This window comes from Siniperca chuatsi, linkage group LG22 (assembly GCF_020085105.1).
Source record: "Siniperca chuatsi isolate FFG_IHB_CAS linkage group LG22, ASM2008510v1, whole genome shotgun sequence".
In the NCBI taxonomy this organism is placed as follows: domain Eukaryota; kingdom Metazoa; phylum Chordata; class Actinopteri; order Centrarchiformes; family Sinipercidae; genus Siniperca; species Siniperca chuatsi.
Window position 1 is genome coordinate 5438993 of NC_058063.1, and position 19877 is coordinate 5458869.

Consider the following 19877-nt stretch of genomic DNA (forward strand, 5'->3'; position numbering starts at 1 on the left):
TGGCCACAACAGGTTCAATCTGTCATTATGCTAAACACATTATCCTGACCTTGTTAAGATGCTAGCATGTGAATCGTAGGAGCTAATCCACAGGCTGCATGTGTGGGGTGGCCACAATATGTAAGACAAGGGTTCCAGAGTAAAATAGCTTGAGTAACCAGTCACTCATTAAGTTAATATGCTACCTTCGCTCAGCAGTTTAACCCAATTACTTTTGCTTTTTTTCTTGTTGCACAGCGTACACAGCAGGTCCAAGGGCCAAGGCAGGAGGGTTTGTAAATGCTGCTACCTAGTAAATCAGGACTTTTCAGACATTCTTTTATCAACAATATAATTGTGTTTAACTGGAGGACTTGTATGGAAAGGGTTAATGCAACTACTGGAGTACTCCAGCCAGGGACGATTCACTACCCAACAGCATAGCAGACACCGTTGCTAAGTGACAAGTTGCTAGCAAAAAATGGACAAGAGAGATGGAGTGAAAATTAGAGAGAAAGGGAGGGGAAGAGGAGCGGCAGAGGAGCGGGAGAGGAACTGATTGGCTCTCTCTTAGGAATTCTGGCTGCTTCTTGGAGGAAGGTTGGATGAGAAGGGAGAGCGAGGAGGGATGGACTGATGGAGGAGGAGGAGGAGGGAGGGTAATTGCAGCTGATCATGCCTTGCAGAAATGGATGAAAAACAATCTGAACAAGTAAGAGAGGTAGAGATAGAAAGAACTAGAAGGAGGAGGGGTGCATCCAGGCATCTAGTATTGATTGAAGGGGGAGGGTTGACATTTTGTCATCTCATATGAAATAAATGTGATCATTTCCCCAACATGCCCTGCCATTTAAAACATGATTCTAAAATATGCCGATGTCTTAGTAACATGGATTACAACATACCAGCAACTCAATGATGAATGAAGGGTTTAAAACGCAACAGTACATTTGGAAATCCCTCATTTAAAAAAGAAATAATGCTTTTAGAAGATCACACCGCATGTAGAAGATCTTACAATGCTAATAAATGACAATGATTCCCCCTGATGAATTTTTCAGTCATGACAGCAACTGAGCTGTGACAGTTTTTCATTTTCAAATCACACTACGTTTTGGGTGGAAAGTCAGTTTTTTTATCAAAGGTTTTCCATTCCTTGACTCGGCCTGTTTCTCTGTATTGAAACCATATGGTAGTAGCGAGGGCGAATGCAGGCATAGCGTGAGAACAGCATTGTGTGTTGAATGTGAATGTGAATGCATACAGTTAGCTAGCGCCCAGTTCTATTTTGTATGGGAGACATGCATGGAGAAGTTTAGAATTTGATGGGGTGTGTCTGTGTGTGTGTGTGTGTGTGTGCTCAACTGAATAACTGTTTGCCTTATTGGTTTTTATCTGTTGTTCTCTTGCTGCTTGTAAAGTTTGTGTGTGTTAAGTTTTATTATCCATTATTGACTATGAGGGTGTGCTTGAGCCTCCACAATCATAAACAGCTGCATGCATGTCTGTGGATTCACAATGACCCAAACTTTGAAAGTCATGTTTTTCTCCTTGCAGAGTGGTCTTACTCTTATATTTCAGTGCCATGCATAAAAAAAAAACAATCAATCAAAAAATAATAGTTGTGTTTTTCTCTCTTTGTATAATAGCCATGATTCTGTAGTTACTCATGTGGTCTCCCGTCTTTGTTTCGGTTTATTAAAAGAAAGTCAAGCCCTACTAATTTTTTCCAGGTAGGTAAAACACAACACATCCTGTTAGTGGGGGATTGCAGAACAGCAAATATGAAGGTTTTCCTAGAGGTTGAATCAATAGTGTTTTATATCAATCTGGGCTACAGCAAAACAATCATTTATATGTTCCCTTTTCTATAGATTTTTAAGGCTGTGTAGTAAATATAATAAACGGACTTTCTCAAAATTACAACACCCATATGGTTCATAGCAGTCAATGCCTATGTGTAACAGATTATAATTCTCAACATGACCTTAGCTAAACTTGATCCTGATGCAGATCAAAGCATGCCTTCTCCAGTTGAACTCTGGGCCAGCAGTTGAACCTCAGGGCTGTGCATTCAGCACTAAAAGAACATGAACAAATCTGTTTGATCCATTCATGAATCCAATAGCTGCATCCAAGGTCCGATTATATGGAAAAGAGTTGTGCATGGGTGGGGGGGACTTAAAGAACATCGAAGGTAGACAGAAAGAGAGAGACTGCCAGAGAGAAGAGAAGGACAGGTGAAACTGTAGGTGAGATAATAAAAGGGAGGAAAGGGTGACAGTGATACAAAAGGGATAAATGGGATAGCAAAAAAAGAGAGATATTGAGTTCAAAGGTCTCTCTCTAGATGCTGGCAAAGCTACTGGCCCAGTTCTGTGACACAGAGGATGTTGAATCTTTTGGTTGTAAAGTCACATTGGGGAATTAAAAGAAAGCTTGCTTCTGTTCTTCTTTTCGTCGTAGAGAACAAACTGTTGTCTCTCTCCCAGTGCCCCCATCCTCCCACTGCTCAGATATTCCTTTAGTCTCAGACATCAGCACTACACTTCACTTCCCACTCGCTATTGTGCACACAATCATTCTCTCACTCTCTCTACTTCTCATGAACAAACAAAAAAAAATACACACATACAAGCGCACCTTTCCCCTGCCAGTGTGTGTCTCATGTTTCCTCCGACTGCCTCGGTTGTCCTGTGGGACGCAAGTGCCTGTTACGGGACATTGTGATGTGAGGCCATTCTGATTGCTCCAGTAATCGTCAACATCGAAAGTATTTCTGTATTCCCATCTTGCCAGTAGTTCGAAAGCATGGCATCATGCATTTTTTTCCTGGCATCGCATTGCATTGCTATACTCTCAACAAACCAAGGACAAAAACCAAACCACTGACAAAATTATAAAGGCGAGTTAATGGGGCCTACAAATACCACCACAAAAGCTACACTGTAGTCAACTACAGAGCAGCACGTTGAAACATTCCCGTTATGCATAGCAGGTGATTCTTTCTTTCGCTCTGCTCTCAACAGCATTGTGTACATGCATGTAAACACGGTGCAGAAAAGTTCTTGCTTACCACTTTTGTATCCTCATAAAAGATCTTCACCAACAGAATGTAATCAATAAAAAAAAAAACTAAATTAAAGCTGACAAACTGAGTGCAACTAATCATGTTACTTTGGTTAATTCTTGATATTGGCCTGACTGGAGGAATATTAACCAAAACAGTAACTAATCAATTAAGTTGGGTTCCAGACATGGGGCAGTTGCTCTGCTGCTCCCGTCTCAGTACTAACGTTTAAAGTCAATACATTAACCACCAAACATTCATCAAGGCCCACAGAACATCAGCCTCTACCCTATCTGCACTTGCTCTACTGCTACTCTTCAGTTCACACAAACTGATTGACTTTGACTTACTGCATTGACAATAATGGGTAAAAACATAATAACACAGGCACCAGTGGTTTTAGTTTCTGTCCAAGGTATTTTCAATGGAATTGTGGCTTACTTTTCCAGTTGTCAGTGCTAAAAGTTATCCCTGCAAGGAATATAGTAGTGTGCGGATCAGTCCATGTGTCTGCAGGGCTTCGGGGAAAATCGGAGTGGAATTTAAAAAGATCAACAAATCTATACTCAGAACATACAGTACAGTAGAGAATGAGCAGTTTTTATTTAAACTATGCATTGTACATGCATTAACAGAAGGGCCTTAACTGCTAGATGTATGCTGACTATGCAGAGTGCCATTGCGCACTTAATATTTGACCTATTTTTACAGTGTGTTCTGTTTTGGTGCAGTGTATCGGATAAATCTATTATTTCCCAAGACACTCTGACATGAGGGTTTCCATCTTTGTCTTTGCCCTTCCTCTTTCTGCAGTATGTTTAGTCAGTGTGTGTGATCCCAGAGGAGGGAAATAGCAAGGTCACTAGGGCTGAAGTCTACAAGATGTCCATGATGGTAGCTCATCATGTTAGGGAGAGCAGAGAGAGGGAGGAGTGAAGGAAGGATCCGTTGCTGCTTATGCTAACCAGTGTGTGCATTGAAGGGATTTTACTGGTGGGGATGTGTGTGTATTGTGTGGAGAGACTTCCACCGATGAGAGGTCAAGGCAAGTGTCCTTGCCTGCCTATCAACTGTACACCACAGGGATTAGCCAAACTCACCAAACACCACTTTCCACACACACTTGCAGTATTACCAGATGCCACCAAGGGGAGCTCTGAATCTGTGATCATTTGTTAGGCATATACCGTTTCTCCCCACTCCTCCCCTTTCCCTCCTCTCTCTTGGCAGAGAGCCTCTATCACCTCACCTAATTCTGTCTGCTTCATTTTATCCCGCACAAAGCTGACAAATTCATAGGTATTGTGGAGAGAGATGGCAAATATACACATACACATACAGAAGGAGAGAGAGAGACTGGCTTGTGAGAGCTCACAGGCTTTACTTATTTTGGAGCTTACTGATGCAGTGGTAGATATGCATGACATTGCAAGAGGCATTAAGAACAACAGACAGAGAGTGGATGAGACTTTGGAGACCACTGGGGCTGTATGATAACCTCAGTTGGAATCCAGCATTTGTCTTGTAGACTGCAGGTTATTTTTAAGGCAAGATATCATGTTAGCTCCAATGGGAAGAGCAGTATAAAGCAATAATGGTGCATCTGTGTGGGTGCACTGTTTACATTGTACATTTACACTGTTTAATGAATTCAGAATTGTCCTTATCATTCGAGTGATGGAGTATAGTACGAGCATATTTGGAAACTATACTGTATACAGGGTGTGGACAAAATAGCAAGCAAAATGCAATGCAATACTTTTGCTAAATGTATAATGGTCAGTGTTTGTTAGACTATCATGGAAGTGTTAATTCAACACATTTTTGAAAGGTGTAGTTTTTGACGTCTTTGTACTGGACAGCATCACATTGTGAGGTGTTCCTGTTATTTTAGCCACCCTCTATACCCTGTAAACTGTCACACTCTTGGCTATGTATAACATACACAGAATAATGGTATCCCATTAAAGAATAAATCAGATTCAGTCATTAGATTTTTTTTTTTGTTGTGATTTTCATTAATACTTTTTATTTTGTGTACCACTAAATAGTTTTACCCCAAGGATCAAAGTGTTTTTATCTCATTTGAGTGTAATTGATTATTGTTGAGATTGACATATTTTTCAACTGGTAACACTAAATGATAATTACAAGCACATTTTTGTTCTTTTATTTTTAACTATCAAATAATTAATATATAAAACCAGAAAAAGAATCAAGAAGTTTCAAGGAAACCATAGGCCTGATTACTGATTACTGGGCCATCTTGAAAACTATTAGGTCAGTTTCAGGTGAAACTAGCTATTAACAGATACTCAGATTCCTTTCTGAGGGCAGGGCTTATGTAACACAGAGTAGCTTAAATTTCTAGTTCCCGTCCCATTTTTTCACAATTGAGAATGACTTCCGGATGGGAGCCGAAACGTCTTGATTCTGAAAACAGTGTCAGATGACTACGACTGAAACCTTTTCTACAATGGTTTTCCTAAAGTGTTATGTGTTAGGGTTAGGGAGCTCAGCCGTGGAACTCCCTGCCTGAGTATCTCAAGCATACAAACTCAGTAACCTCTTTTAAATCTCTTCTTAAGACTCACTTTTATCTTATGGCTTTCACTTAACTGATGGTATTTGTTTTAATTATTTAAATTATTTTATCTTGCTTTATGTCTTATGTTTTGGATCTTACTTTTAATAATAGGAATACTGAATTCCTCTGACATATGTGTAACTGTGTAAATGCATGTGTGTTCTACGAGACCTCAAAGCATGGAAGTGCTCATTGATCAGTTGGGTATCAGCCCGAGAGTAAACACAGGGTCAGAGGTGGTCAATGTCATCGATACCTCTCTTCTTGTGGGGATGGTCCAGTGTAAATCTATAGAGCTCTTTAACACTTAGGCCTCCTGTTATGTCAATTAAAAGGATCCACTGAGGATTCAAGCTGTTATGTGAGTTAATGGAGAGGCCCTGAACAGCATGATGTGGATGGTTAGTTCTGGGTCAAGGCATGGACAGGTATTTGCTATCTGCACAGCTAAATTAAGTGTTCATACAAGATTTTGAGAGATCAAGCTGGTCATATTATCCAGAGTAACTTGGACAACTGAAGAAAAATCTTAAATAATGTAAAACAGTACTCAATCTATATTTTCTTAAGACAAGTCTGGTAGTCAGGTTTATATTTTTTATGTTTTCCCCAAGAATATCGAGAATAAAGTGAGATTACCTTAAAACTACAAGATGTGTGAGCTAGTTTCAAGTACGCAACACTTGTTTATATGTAAATTCTAAATCAAGTGATTGAACTTTGGATGGAGCATTAGATTACTTGCAGAGTTCTCCTCAGTTGTTTTAAAATATATATTCTAGTAAAGCTCTATACTTCAACAAAACACATTATAGAAACTTGTGTTCAGAACTATATTTAATAATAATGTGTAGGTATAATTTAGTAACTGGTAGTACTGGTATTAAATGCCAATACAGACAGATAGGCACATACATAGACAGACGGACAGAGAGACAGACAAACAGGCAGGTGGTAGTGTCTCAGTTTAGCGTGTGTGTGTGTGCATGTGCTACTTATTTGCCTAATACTCATTATGGTGCAGTTGGTGGTAGGTGGGTTGGCTCTTGCTGTAAATCTTTAAAATTGTGTTGGCTTCCCAAACTCATTAAGCTAGTCTCACTCTGCTGATCACTCATAGCTCTGCAGCACAACATATTTGACCCCGACTGTGTGTGTGTGTGTGTGTGTGTGTGTGTGTGTGTGTCTGTCATGCTGCATCTGAGTTTCTGTGTCTGTTGGTGAGTGCATGATCATTTGCCCTTATCCTAAAGCAAGTACAGCATATGCTGATAAAACATCAGCTCCACAACTTTAAGTCACCACTCTTAAATATATAATAATATTATTGCAGATTGCAGAGTGTGGTTGGCATGGACATTTCTCCCTATAATTTAACAGCACTTATTTCACATTAAGAATCACTTTGCTCTCAGGTTTTCCTTTTTTGCATGGGGAGGAATTTCTCCGGTGTCTATAAGTACTAGAGTTAGATACTATTGGCTGTTTTTTTCCCCCCAACTTTCTGGGAATGTTTTTGCAGGTGCGCACAAAGAAGTTAATGTACCATCTTTGTGTTAATGCATTCACATCAGGCTTTTTTGCATTCGGGGCAGCTTACAATGCCCATTATTAGGTCTGACAAGTCATTCATTCCAATTACAATTACCAAAAAAAATGTGAAGACGTAAGCACGGCAAGTGTAAGTGAAATTGATTGTATCTCACAGCTGGTATCTGCAACTGCCAAATGATGACCTAGTGCATCCAGAGAGTCCAGTATTCAGATAGCGTACTGTGTGTGTGCATATACTTAGTGCTTTGCTGTGCATGTATTTATATGTGTATATGAAAAAAACAAAGTAGATGAAACAAGCTGACATGCAGTACACACCATACACACATACATTCAGGTTGCTGGTGCTATTTTATTTTCTATTAGCTACGATTAAAGGTTTGTAAAGAAGTGTTGGGTAATTTGTTCAGAAAGAGTTTAAGTGCATTGTCACCTTTGATAAATTAGGGTGCATTCCATTTGTGTAGCTGAGTACATTATGTGCATGCATACTGAGCGGAGTACTTTCTTCACTTGTTCTTTAATATCAGCATGAGACAATGCCCTTGGTAACACCTTAAATGTGCAAAGTTTTCTTTGGTTTCATTATGATGTGTGTTAACTATAATCTAAATATGACTATGATGAGATTATAGTCTAATTTTCACTTTGACGTTTTCACTTTTTGCCTTTGAATGACCTTTGAATATGAAAAGATGGATCTTTGGTAATTTTCGAAGAAAAAAAAAAAATGAAGCCAAGAAAGACAGCACCAGCACCTTCTGTTCAGCCCCAACCTGGAAAAAAAGAAAACGTCTGTTAAAGTGAGCAGCAAGCAACAGGAGAGGAGAGAAGGAAAATGAGACAAACACTCCCTGTGTGCTCCATGTGCAGAGAGAAAAGACGTAAAGATGGAGAGTCAAATAAAGTAGCAGAGATATTGTGGGTGGCAGACAAAGGCACCACTCCGACTGCGGTGGCCCTGGATTACACGGGCAGTGTTTACCTGGCGCAGGTTGCGGGTGACGCGCACGTCATGCCAGGCGTTGTCGTTGAACTTGCCGTTGACGGGCTCCACCAGGGCCTCGAATGCCCCCGAGCCCAGGTTGATGACCAGCCAAACTGCACCGCTCTTCAAGGAAAGGTTTACGTAGTCGGCCGACTTGCCGGTGTGCAGCATGAGGCCGTTCCGTTGCAGCGTGCGGAAGGAAAGTGTGATCTCGTCTGTGCTGCTCTGGATGGGCGTCAGCGACAGGTCGTAGCAGAAGAACTCGTTGCCCTTGAAGGTGGCTACTGACTCTTCCTTTCCTAGAGAAAAAAAGGAGTGAAAAAGAAAGGTAAGGTAAAAGAAGTTGCACCGATATTATGGTTTGTTGGGTCAAATGTTCCCTTATGTTAAAAATCAAAAAGCAATTGAGTAAATATACTCAAAGTGACTCTTAGTCTACATGTACGTGTATATGATTAGTATGCTGCAGCTTGTTAGACTTTAGAGTTAATTGATTAAAACTACACTGGTGTTTTCTTTCCAAAGGAACTTTGTACATTAAGTCCCCATCCACTTAAAAATGTGTTTTGCTTAGTGTTACTTCAGTTGGATGTTGTGCAGAGTTTGACACTAGAAGGCTGTTTCATCTGCTGAAGGGAGAAAGTTTCTCTGCCCTCACTTTAAATCTCAGTTCAGCCCGTGTATCAGTGTGTGTGTTTGGAGGTCAATCAGTGCAACCCACCAGTATGCAACCTACACAAGAGTGATGTGGAAAGCATCCAGCACACATACACTTCCAGTTACTGTAAGTAGGAGACATCTTTTGTCCACCAGTTAAACTTTTGTAATGATCAATATTTACATATTCATACAGTAGATTCTGGATTCTGTAATAAGGGAGAAGGAGAAGTGATGCTTTTAATCATTTTCAACTAGTCAATGTAACTTTTTTGTCAATAAAAACCATATCAGACCCAAGTTATTACTGAAATTATTATTCAAAGCAGAGTATTATGTCCTAAAAATACAGTCTCTGAGCAGATTTACTTCTAAACACTGGTACTGCTCACAGGCTTCACTTAACCAGCACTAGACTAACACTGATGTAACCCTTCATTGCTTCTGAAACTGATTAGCTGTGGTTATTGATTCCAGCGTTACAACATTGATGATGATGCTGCAGCTCTAATGCACGCAGGACATGTTTCCATCATGGAAGCTTCACTGGGCAAAAATAATATTTGTTTTAGTTTACAAATAAATTAACAACACATTAATCCAACACATAAAACACCTTCAGTGTAGAGTGATGCATCTGCCATGGAATAATACAGCGGCATGAGAGTGTCTTATGTAAAATAATATAACTTCCATCAGAGCAAAGCTGGGTTAAAATTAGATAGGAGGAGGTTTTTGGGAAAGAAAAGAAAACGATAGAGAAGATAACAGGAGAAGCATGAATGCCAAGACCAGACAAAGTAGACTAAAGGAGCAACTCAAAGAAGCCAAACAGAAAGGGAAGAAAGTGTGGACAACTTTGCTAATGCCTGTCTGTCCGTCTGCAGCACATGGCCTCCTTCCACTGCACTGAGCTTTGTTCACACACTACCAGTCAAAACAACCAGTTTGTACAATGGACACATGTCAAACAGCAGCAGGGGAGGACACAGTGTGCATCTGTCAGGAACTGAACAAACACCTGCAGCTGTCACAACGAAAAGTACCAACTGCAACAACACTCACAATAGTGACACCTCAATCCACACCAGTCAAATTGTGGACACTGAAGGCAGTCTTTTTTATTTATTTTTTTCTACTGTTATATGCTTATTCTTTTACACATATCCTGTATTTCCCCCTGAATCACACAACCTTTGCTATAGTGATAACCTAATTTCCCTGCAGGATCAATAGAGTTTCATCTTAGATATAATAATAAATAAAAAGGCTGATCCCCAAGGCTGAATACCATGAATCCTAAGATAAGTGGTACAAATCAGCTCCTTGTTGTGACAAAAAAATTGACCTTTGGCAAAAGCACAGATGCACACAACATCACCAATAACAGCAAGATCTGTCAACTCTCAAATAACTCTTCCCCACTCAGCAGTTGATCAACTGATTTCCCGACATGAACTGTGATCTGAAGTGACACTCCACTTCCTGTGTTCGTTTGCCCCTCCTCACCTCTGTTTCCCTGGGGAGGCCAGATTGAAGAATCAGCCTCAGGTAATGAGGTTTAGGGTTGAAACTGGAAAGAGATGGTGCAAACTCAAACTGCCAAGAGGCCCCTGTATGTGTGGATCATCAAATCTAGTTTATCCTGAAGTTCCATTACAGCAAAATCACTCCAAGACCTCTGTGCATTTCCCTAGGGAGAAAGGCTGGGGCTAGCCAAAGGGGGTGGTCCGCTGGCAGACAGATTGAAAGCCAAATCTCATGGGCAAGCGAGTTTGCCACAGGAGCAATCTTGGGTGAGAGGAGAAGAGTGGTCATGGATAATAGTGTGTCTATTTGATAGCTGTGCACTTTGTACTGAGATATGACCATGGACAATTCAATGTGTGATAGCTTACATAAGGCAAAGTTGATTACATAATTTCATTAACACCAAGTTAAAATTAAAGAATAACTGCTGCATGGAAGTCATATGAAAAAGGAAAAAACGTTATAGTGAGAGGCAGAAAGAATGCTGTGTTAAGTGACACACTAACTGCTATACTTCTGGAACATTAAAGGCGATGATAGAGCTCACTTTGAGACAAACACAGCCACATAATATGGGTGCATGCACTCCCATAAAAGAAAACATTTTATGTGTGGGGGAAAAAAACGAGGAAGTGAGGGACGAATTGCATCCAGACAGAGACAGCTACTTAAAAGAGCGTTTTGGCTGAAATCGAAATTTAGAGCAATCTCAACTGAAGTGTGAATTGTCATCGAAAAAAGGCATCAAAGGAGAGAGAGAAAAAGATGGAGTGGAAAAATGACACGGAGAAAAAAAGCAAATCCCCCAAGAGCAGCCTCCTGGCAGTGCCTGCGTTGCTGATGTAGGAAGAACAAAAGCGTACCAAATGGACCACAGCAACCATTTTCAATTATGTATTAAGTTGGACCCCCTCCCAAAGTATAGGCTGTTAACGGTAAGCAACAAACAGCTTGTGATTGCTTCCATGAGCTCAGTGAGATGGAGCCGCGTGCAACAGAGAGACACGGGCTGCAAACAAAAAGCCTCTTTTGTTTATGTCTGTTTAATGAATAGAGATAAAGGTGGAGAGGATCAGGGAGTGACAGGAGAGGAAGGGAAGTGGGGTGGGGTGTTTCACTGTTGCACCCCGTCAGTCTGGTCACGATGTCAACAATGCACCTCGGTAAATTATTTTAAAATGAATACAATCATTTGACTTTTGTTCTTCACTTTGGTCTCAAAGGTAGAAAAAAAACCTGACAAGCAAGTAATGCATTGTTGCGTTATCCAAAAACTGACACTGATCCATCTCATATTGCGAGTTGGGGTAAGTAATCTCCTGTATGCTCCAGGAAGTAGGTGATCCTCCTTCACACTGCATAGCACTGGAAAAGCCCTCTTCCCAGTTTCCCAGGAGAAAGAAGAAGATCACTTCAGCCCCGGCTTTGAAGATACAAAAACTAATATAAAGAATTACTCTTTCTTTCTCACCTCAGCTTTCTTGAATATGTGCTTGTCGCTATATCTATTGTACATCTCTATCTCATCCTCTTGCTACCACGGCAGCACTGTAGTGATTACACATTTGGAGTGATCAAATCTCTTTCCATAAAGCCCAAGAGCCAATGCTGTAGCCAGAGGTAAGACAAGACATACAAGCATGCAGCAGAGACTTAAGTGCTGTCAAGGTCTCAATTAACCTCACAGAAATGACTCATTTGAAATTTAGCCACCCGTAATAATGTCTTTGTTATTAATTAAATGTTGAGTTCCTCTGGTATTTGATTTCATTGCATTTGGTGGACGGACCTTTAGTACTGGGTATATTTAGGGATCAAAAATGATACTCTATGCATCTAAGCAGAGAAATCTAATCAACGATTGCTTCATTACTAAGCAGATGTAATGAGGCAAGCCGGTGTTCATCATCTGGCCACATGTATCCACCCGGTTTCAGCGGTCGCACTTCTGGCTGCTTCTCCTGCGCGTCAGATTCAGAAGTTCAGTGGCTTCAAAAATTTTATGATGCAAGTACAAAAGACAAAAAGGAAAATGCAGACTGAATGATGCTGAATTATTCTGCAGTATTGTTGGAACTTCTGCTGGCTAGGATAGTGGAGGGTCTAAGAATGCATTCAGTGGTACTATAAGCACAGCTCTTTCCAAAATGTCTCAATCTAAACCTCAAACCCCTACCAGCTCTTGAAGGACTGCCCACTAGCTGACATCTAATTTCCCTCTAAGAAAAAGTAACATTTCAACCCAGGAATCACTACAATATCACATCACCTTATTTTTCAAGCACTGAGCCAACTTAGTTTAGACCACATCCAAAAGATGTTTCTTTCTCCCCTCTGCCTTTAAACTTCATCATCATGCCACCAACAATAGCTAAGGACTTTTCTGCAGTCGTCGTGTCAAGCAGCTTGCCCTCTGCAACCCCTGGCCTTCATTGATCTTGAGGCAGAGGTTAATTTCTGTGAGCTACGCAGTGAAAGCGTGAGGGGGAGAGGGGACAGAGGAAGAGAATGGAATTCCAGCAATCAATGCCATTGACTTGGACCATCACACACTCCAACAACACTAGGGATGGCTCTCCTCGTAGTCAACCGGGTGCTTCTGCTTGAGGCGGTGAAATAAGTTTGTTGTATTGCCCCCTTTTGTTGTTACAGACTTCTTGTACTTCTTAAATATTACCGTGGTTTGTTGTACATCTGATCTTTTGTAACCAAACCACTTCCACACTACTGAAGCTTCCCCCCTTTTTGGAACTAACTCCACCGTGGAGCTGGTAGCAATGTTACTTTCGCTTTCAGGTATGCTTCTTGTTGCTGTGCGTAACGGTATGACGTCAACAAGTCGGAATTTTACCATTATCATGATATGAATTTTTTATCATATTAAAACTTATACCGATATTATCGTGATATGATATGGCACACCCTTAAACAACATACACGCATACTGTAACTTATATGTTCCTGACAATCCTACTATAGCTTCACTTAAAAGCCACAAACAAATATATGAATCATGATGTGTAAATATGTATGCTATCTAGATTTCCTGCAACAGCAATGCCAAGAATGGATATTTATAACAAGTGTCCCTACTCTGGAATAACACAGCATCACAAATGGTGATAAAATATCATGAGAACACAAATACAATCTGTGCTTGTCAATGCTGCCCCGAAAGTGCCATTTTAGGCTAGTCTTTGGTGGATATTACAGTAATAAAAACGCAGTGCAGCATGTGTTATTAAATTGGATTCAGTTCAGACTGAGCGAGAGCAGGTTTAATAAGATGAGCTGCATGAGTAGCTCCATCCAAACTTGTGTGGTGCATTAGTCAACGCATAATGAACCTTAACATACTGCTTTTTGGCCGATTGGATTACATATTGGTAGTAATTAGGTAGTCTTAGGGGAGTTAAAAAAGAGAATGGAATAAGAAAAGTGTGCGTATGTGTATACCGGTATGTGAAAACATCCAAAATCTAGATCCACTTGCCACATCACATAACCTCACTGTTCTGACACACACACATACAAATACACCCACGTGAACATATACGGTCACCCTCTATTAGCTTCCGACGAGTGCCATCCACCACGCAGAGAGAGTATCCGACAGCTTTGGAGAAATGATTCAACAGTGAGATGCGAGAGAGCAGTGGGGAATGCACGGGGCATATGAAAGCTTTGATGCTGGTTCATGAATCAAACAGGCCAGCTGGGTCCACAGACAGCAGCTAGTGTCCTGTGCTAGCTCTGTGGCACAGGCAAAGGCCTGTGAACTGCTGGGAAAAAAAATGTTTGTTTGCTCATTAAACGTTTTTGGCCAGAGTTAAAGAACTTGCACAAGCACACATGATTGCAAAAAAAAAAAAATAAAAATAAGTCAACAAATAAGTTGATAAGACATATGACGACACCAACTCAATTCTTAGGCAATGATAAAGAGCTCTGGCACATACACAACATATCTCTATTATATCCACAGCTATTTTCATGAAGCATGCTGCAAACCAAAGAAGAGAAATGAAAAGGACTAAAAAAGACAGACAGACAGAAAGAATGAAAGAACAAAAGTAAGCAAGAAAGATGACCAGGGAAAAGCCAGGCAACACAATGAGATTGAGGAAGAGAGGACAAAGCAATGCAGCTTTTGAAAAGTGGGGCAAGTTCCAGTGTCAGAGGGTGGTGAGGTGGGATGCAGAGAAACTGCTGAGACAGGATGATTGATCGATTGCTCAGATCTCCATGCCCCATCTCTGCTTTATGTTTCACTCCTCATGGATTTTACCTTCTTTGTCTCCCTCACACATAAATCTGAACTGTAAGCTGTCCTTAAAAAAAGCATATGTGGTATTCTATAGCTTGGACAAAAGCCAGTGATTTACTCTCTTGGCAAATACCGGTCTCTCAAAACCTGCTGTTTACTGGCACTGTGCTGGGCTTGGCAGGTTCATCCCAAAAATAGCAACATACAGTTTTATAACCAGAAAGGTATACATACTTAATGATTACTGCCATAAAAGTGCAGATTCTATAGATGGATAGCATCAGGGCTGAATGCTGTAATAATGTTTAAAAATGTAAGATATGTTCTCCTTCTGTCACTTGCAGCACGTACTTCTGCCTCCGGAGATGTCGAGTTCCTGCACCCACTACTACAACTATTATTATTATTATTATTAGTCTTATTATTATTATTATTATCATTATTATGAGGTTTCTGCCTCTTAAAAGGAAGTTTCTCCTTGCCACTGTCGCCAAGTGCTTGCTCATGGTGGGATTTGTTGGGTCTTTAAATAATATTATAGAGAGTACGGTCTAGACCTGCTCTATAGGAAAAGTGCATAATAACTTCTGTTATGAATTGGCGCTACATAAATAAAATTGAATTGAATTGAATTTTCCTCCAGCTGGTCAGCCTTTACTTTTGCCCCAGCACTACCTTTGTACAGAGTATGTAATGCTTGTCAAAACCTTTATGCACTGAGTTGTAAAACTCCACAATGACCTGTAAGATTTCAGTCCAGACATCTACCAGGCAGATTTACGGTAATGTTCACCCTTAAAATAATACATATATACACAGTTTATATCATTCAAATTAGACTGGGTTTGCATTGATCTTGATATTTATCCTTTATTTAGCTGTTCTAGACCCAACAGATCCTCAAATCAACTTACACTTGACTGGCTTTTTTGCTCTGAATTCAGCATCTCGTGCAGTTCTTGGTGGGCATTCTGACCAAAAATCAAAAGGGTTTGCATCGGTGTTGCAGTGCTGCTGCCTAGGTGGAAAGATGAAATATGATCTAGAAAGTCCAGTTTGAGTAAAACATTCACAAGTTTTAAAGTTTATCAGATGTCAAAACATTGTGACAGTGTCAGCAGATGATGCAAGATTACAGCAAATTTTGAGCCAGGTCACGTTTCTTTCCCTAGCTGGGCGACCCTGTGTATTTTTGCCAGAGCCCTCCGTATCCCGACCCCTGCTGTTGTTGTTTTTTTGTTTTTTTTTGATGTAGCGCTACTGTTGGTCTAAGCAAGGCCTTAGACTGTACTCAGGGACATTCTTGCCATGAATTGAGCCTCACATACAGGTCTTTCTCTACTTGCACTATAGGCGTGCTTCATAGGACAGTCTACTTAGATATTTCTTTAGACAGTATAATCTAGATAAACAGAAATGTTTGCTATGACCTTGACCAGAATGTAAACAAGGATATCACACCACCAGCTCTGCTGGAGTTAATCAGTGCATGTTTTTCATGAAATGATTTATCATGATATATCTTTAGATATATAGTAAACATATGTCTCGTACAGCAGTTCTCTATTATGACTCCTGTCTCTATTTTTTCCCCCATGTGTAGCCCTGACCTGGAGTCTCATTTGTAACATTTGCGTATGCACAAAATGGGGCCTGAAAGAGGCATACGCCACTTCCCACACAAATATTGTGAGTGGGAGAATGTGCACACCTGTAAGTAAACTCTGACCCATGCATACACACATTTTGGAGACAGGGGAAATTGGCGATGCAGATGGTGAGGTGGTGAATTGAAGCCAGATTGTATAATGATGCCTCTCACACATTTAATTTCACTTAATATCAAACGTTAATTATAGATCCGCGTCGTCATAAACATTCAAATGGTTGAATGTGGGCGTGTAGAGGGTGGGATATGAGGCTGAGCCACGTGCGCACATTTCCAGGTGGGCTTTGATTTATAAAGGGAATGTTGCCTGCAGGTGTGTGTATGCACGGTCTTATAAATCAGGCTTTTGTGTGCAGTACACTTTTAGTATGGATCCTACCTCTGTTTTATAAATGAGACCCCATGGCCTGTGACACTATCTAGTTAGCTGTATTGGTAATTTGTGGATACATTTATGGATCTCTGCCTCCAGTCTTTTGTAGAGCCATTGACACAAGGCTGAAAGAGCAGCATTGTTCCCTTCACCAATCCCCTCCACTCTCCTTTCTCTGTACAGCTGGTTATTACTGTATGTATCGATCAATGGACTGATAGCAATCCTGTAATGAAGGAGCTACAATTTGTTGTCTGCCCAGCTCATTTGCTAGGGGCCAAAGTTCTTTGTTGCACTGACCATTCCTCCACCCCCTTAAGAGGTGCTCGTTGAGCCATAGTGAATGTGCTATCGTGCCATTCATAATGTTTGTTTTGTTCTGAGATGCTGACAAAAGATCAAGAGTGTCAATATCAAATGAGCTGTCCACAGTGAGGTAATGTATGAGAACAAGAGTCTTTCAAGTTGTCTCCATTGTCGTTTTTTTTTTTTAGTGCTTGACCCTTACAGACGCAATATAATAGCAAGGTATATGAATGATAGAGCCTGACATTTCCTCCGGATGACTCAGGTGGATAAAGAGCTACAGGAGTCAGGGACAGTATTTTTATCATATGAGGCAAACTGAAGTGCGGTGGGAAAGTTATAGAGAATATATTTCCAAATGTAGCTCAAGGCATCGATACATACACATTACCATACATAGATATATTGCATATAATAAGCTTATTGATTATATCAGTTACTTTCACATGGTTTCATCGTTTTGACATTGCACTGTAAAATGTACCAGTGTATGTATCTGCCATTCCAATCACCCACTTGACTTTATTAGTAAAATTTATGTCTACAAGGTGTCCATAGAATTTATTCTAACCCATGACTAAGTGCGCAGGCGAAGGACATGCATTTTAAGAGCCCTTGGCATAAAGACACTTGATTAGATCCTTTTTGCTCCTCCACCTTTAAATGTAGCTGCAGGTCACATTTTAAGAGTACACGGTTCGTTTTAATTTAATCCCTTATGCCGTTGCTTTGATTGACAGTATTTGAAGGTCGCTGGAGGAGCGAGGAGTGCAGGTGGCAAAGAGAAAAAAAGTAAATCTTTCCATAGAGCTGGTAAGAACAGAATCAAGCGTGATTTGCATACTAAATCTGTTCTTCACAGGTAGGCCGGTACTGTAAGTTGCGTCACATAACCCTGACATGACACTGAAAACAAGGTGTGTCTGGAGTCGAGCTGTGTCAGCATTGTGTGTTAAGGGGCAAGGTGTTGCTTTGGTTAGACCTTTCTGACTCCCTCACTCACTGTCATCAGCAAGAGTTTACACCTAGCATTTGCATGAGACAGTTTTGTCTGTCCTTTGTTTCTCACACTCTTGTTCTTGAGGATAATTTGAGGTAGTAAAGGTTAAGACTTCATGGAGATAGAACAGTTGCCTTTAATTGTCTGTCGCCTTGGAAAGAATCAATTTAGTAACCACAATATCAGACACCATGGCAGCAGCCTCGTGACTCCACTCCACCTCTCTCTCTCTCTGATTTGTACTCTTTCTTCTTCTTTCTCCTTGTTCATTTCTTTTCTCTCCTACTGTGGGTGTCTGGCAGGTGACTATTATCACAGTAGAGGGCTGTTCAGTCTCCGGGCTCAACCGGGACACAAAGAAAATGTCAAGTAAACTGACACTAACAATAGGCTCTTGAGTGGCGGGCTCCTTAGCCAACGGGGAGCTGACTGCAAGACAGGCGAAGTACCTAATAAACCCTATTAACTTGAGCCAGAACATGCCCTTCACTTGAGCAATGCGAACTCCCCCATCGTCAAGTTTCACTTACCCACACACATTGTATCACATCATAGAGTGCCATTGTTAGTAATATGATACTTATTTCTGAGATACCTTCTCCATTCAGTGTTTGTTAGGGTGAGAATAGTAAACTTTAAAGGGACAGTTCACCCCAAAATCAAAAATACAGTACACATTTACTTGTGAGCAGGGCTCCCAACAAATCTGTGGATTATCTTGAGTAACTGTGTCATGATTTCTGGAAAGAGACATTGCTGTTGAGTTTTTCAAATGTAGTTTTTTGGCGCTTTGAGCACCACGAGCTGAGTGCCATATAGTCCCATTGTATTCAAAAAAGGCAAACATCTCAACGGCTGATATCTCCAAAACTTGCCAACTCACACGAAAACAATCTAGATGGATAAATAGCACTACAGGGAAGAGGGAAAATATGTATTTTTGATTTTGGGGTGAAGTGTCTCTTTAAATACTAAAATCGATACTATGAATGGTAATATACTGCAAATCCTATGAAAAGTGACTTAAGAATTAATCTACAAAAAAAGAAGCTTTTTCAGAGTGTTGCTTGTTAGCTGTTTGCAATTGCCAAGTCGAGGTTATTCTTTACCACTGGTCCAATGTTCTAAACAAGAACTTATTTCCAAGATAACTGAACTGTACACTTCCTATTTCACATAGATGGTTGGCCATTCTCTGCTACAGCGATCGTGCTAACGTTTGTTTACTTTTACCTCAACAACATGAAAGTAGCCATGTGAAATACAGAGGTGTGGATTTGTCTTCCCATGGCTCCAGTGAGCATTTGTCGGACTTGGCTCATTAACTCTATATTGATGAAAATATCGTCAGAGAAGACACAAACCATTTGCATATTTGCACAAAGGCACTTTTCTAAATAGCAATCACAGGAGCATAATGGTCTGCAAGTGTAACATATACTCTTAAAAACAGATTATAGTTGTATTAAAATGTAAACTGACTGCCTAAAGAGAAACATACATCAAATTAATTGAAATGCACACGCTTGCACAATTTATCACAGATTACTGTCAATAAAGCAGAGCGGGAAAAAAGTGGTATTTAGAAGGGTGCCTGATGTTGTTTTATGTGGGTTCTTTTAATTGTATGAGAATCCTTGGCAAATAGCCTAAGGAATTATCCATTGTAAACTGCTTTACTTAATATGTTAATGTCATTGCAGAAATGTGGAATGGTGTAGCAGTCTAGTGTGTGTGTGTGTGTGTGTGTGTGTGTGTGTGTGCGCGCGCCCATCATTACATTAAAACCAACGTGTGCTGCAGCACTGAGTTGGCCTCTTCTTTGGAAAAAAGAAAAACCTCATCCTAGACAAAAACAGAAAGTCTGATTTCTTCACGGGGATGCTTAGTTATCGAT

General features: G+C 40.4%; 1 protein-coding gene across 7 annotated transcripts in view; it reads right to left on the reverse strand.

Annotated features, from left to right (window-relative positions):
* Positions 1-19877, reverse strand: part of nrxn2b (neurexin 2b) — a 736473-nt gene that overhangs the window by 429750 nt on the left and 286846 nt on the right. For all 7 annotated transcript variants that reach the window (XM_044183093.1, XM_044183092.1, XM_044183090.1 and 4 more), the window contains one exon: positions 8176-8477. In XM_044183093.1, coding sequence (XP_044039028.1) covers positions 8176-8477 — 302 coding nt within the window. The remainder of the gene's footprint in view (positions 1-8175; positions 8478-19877) is intronic.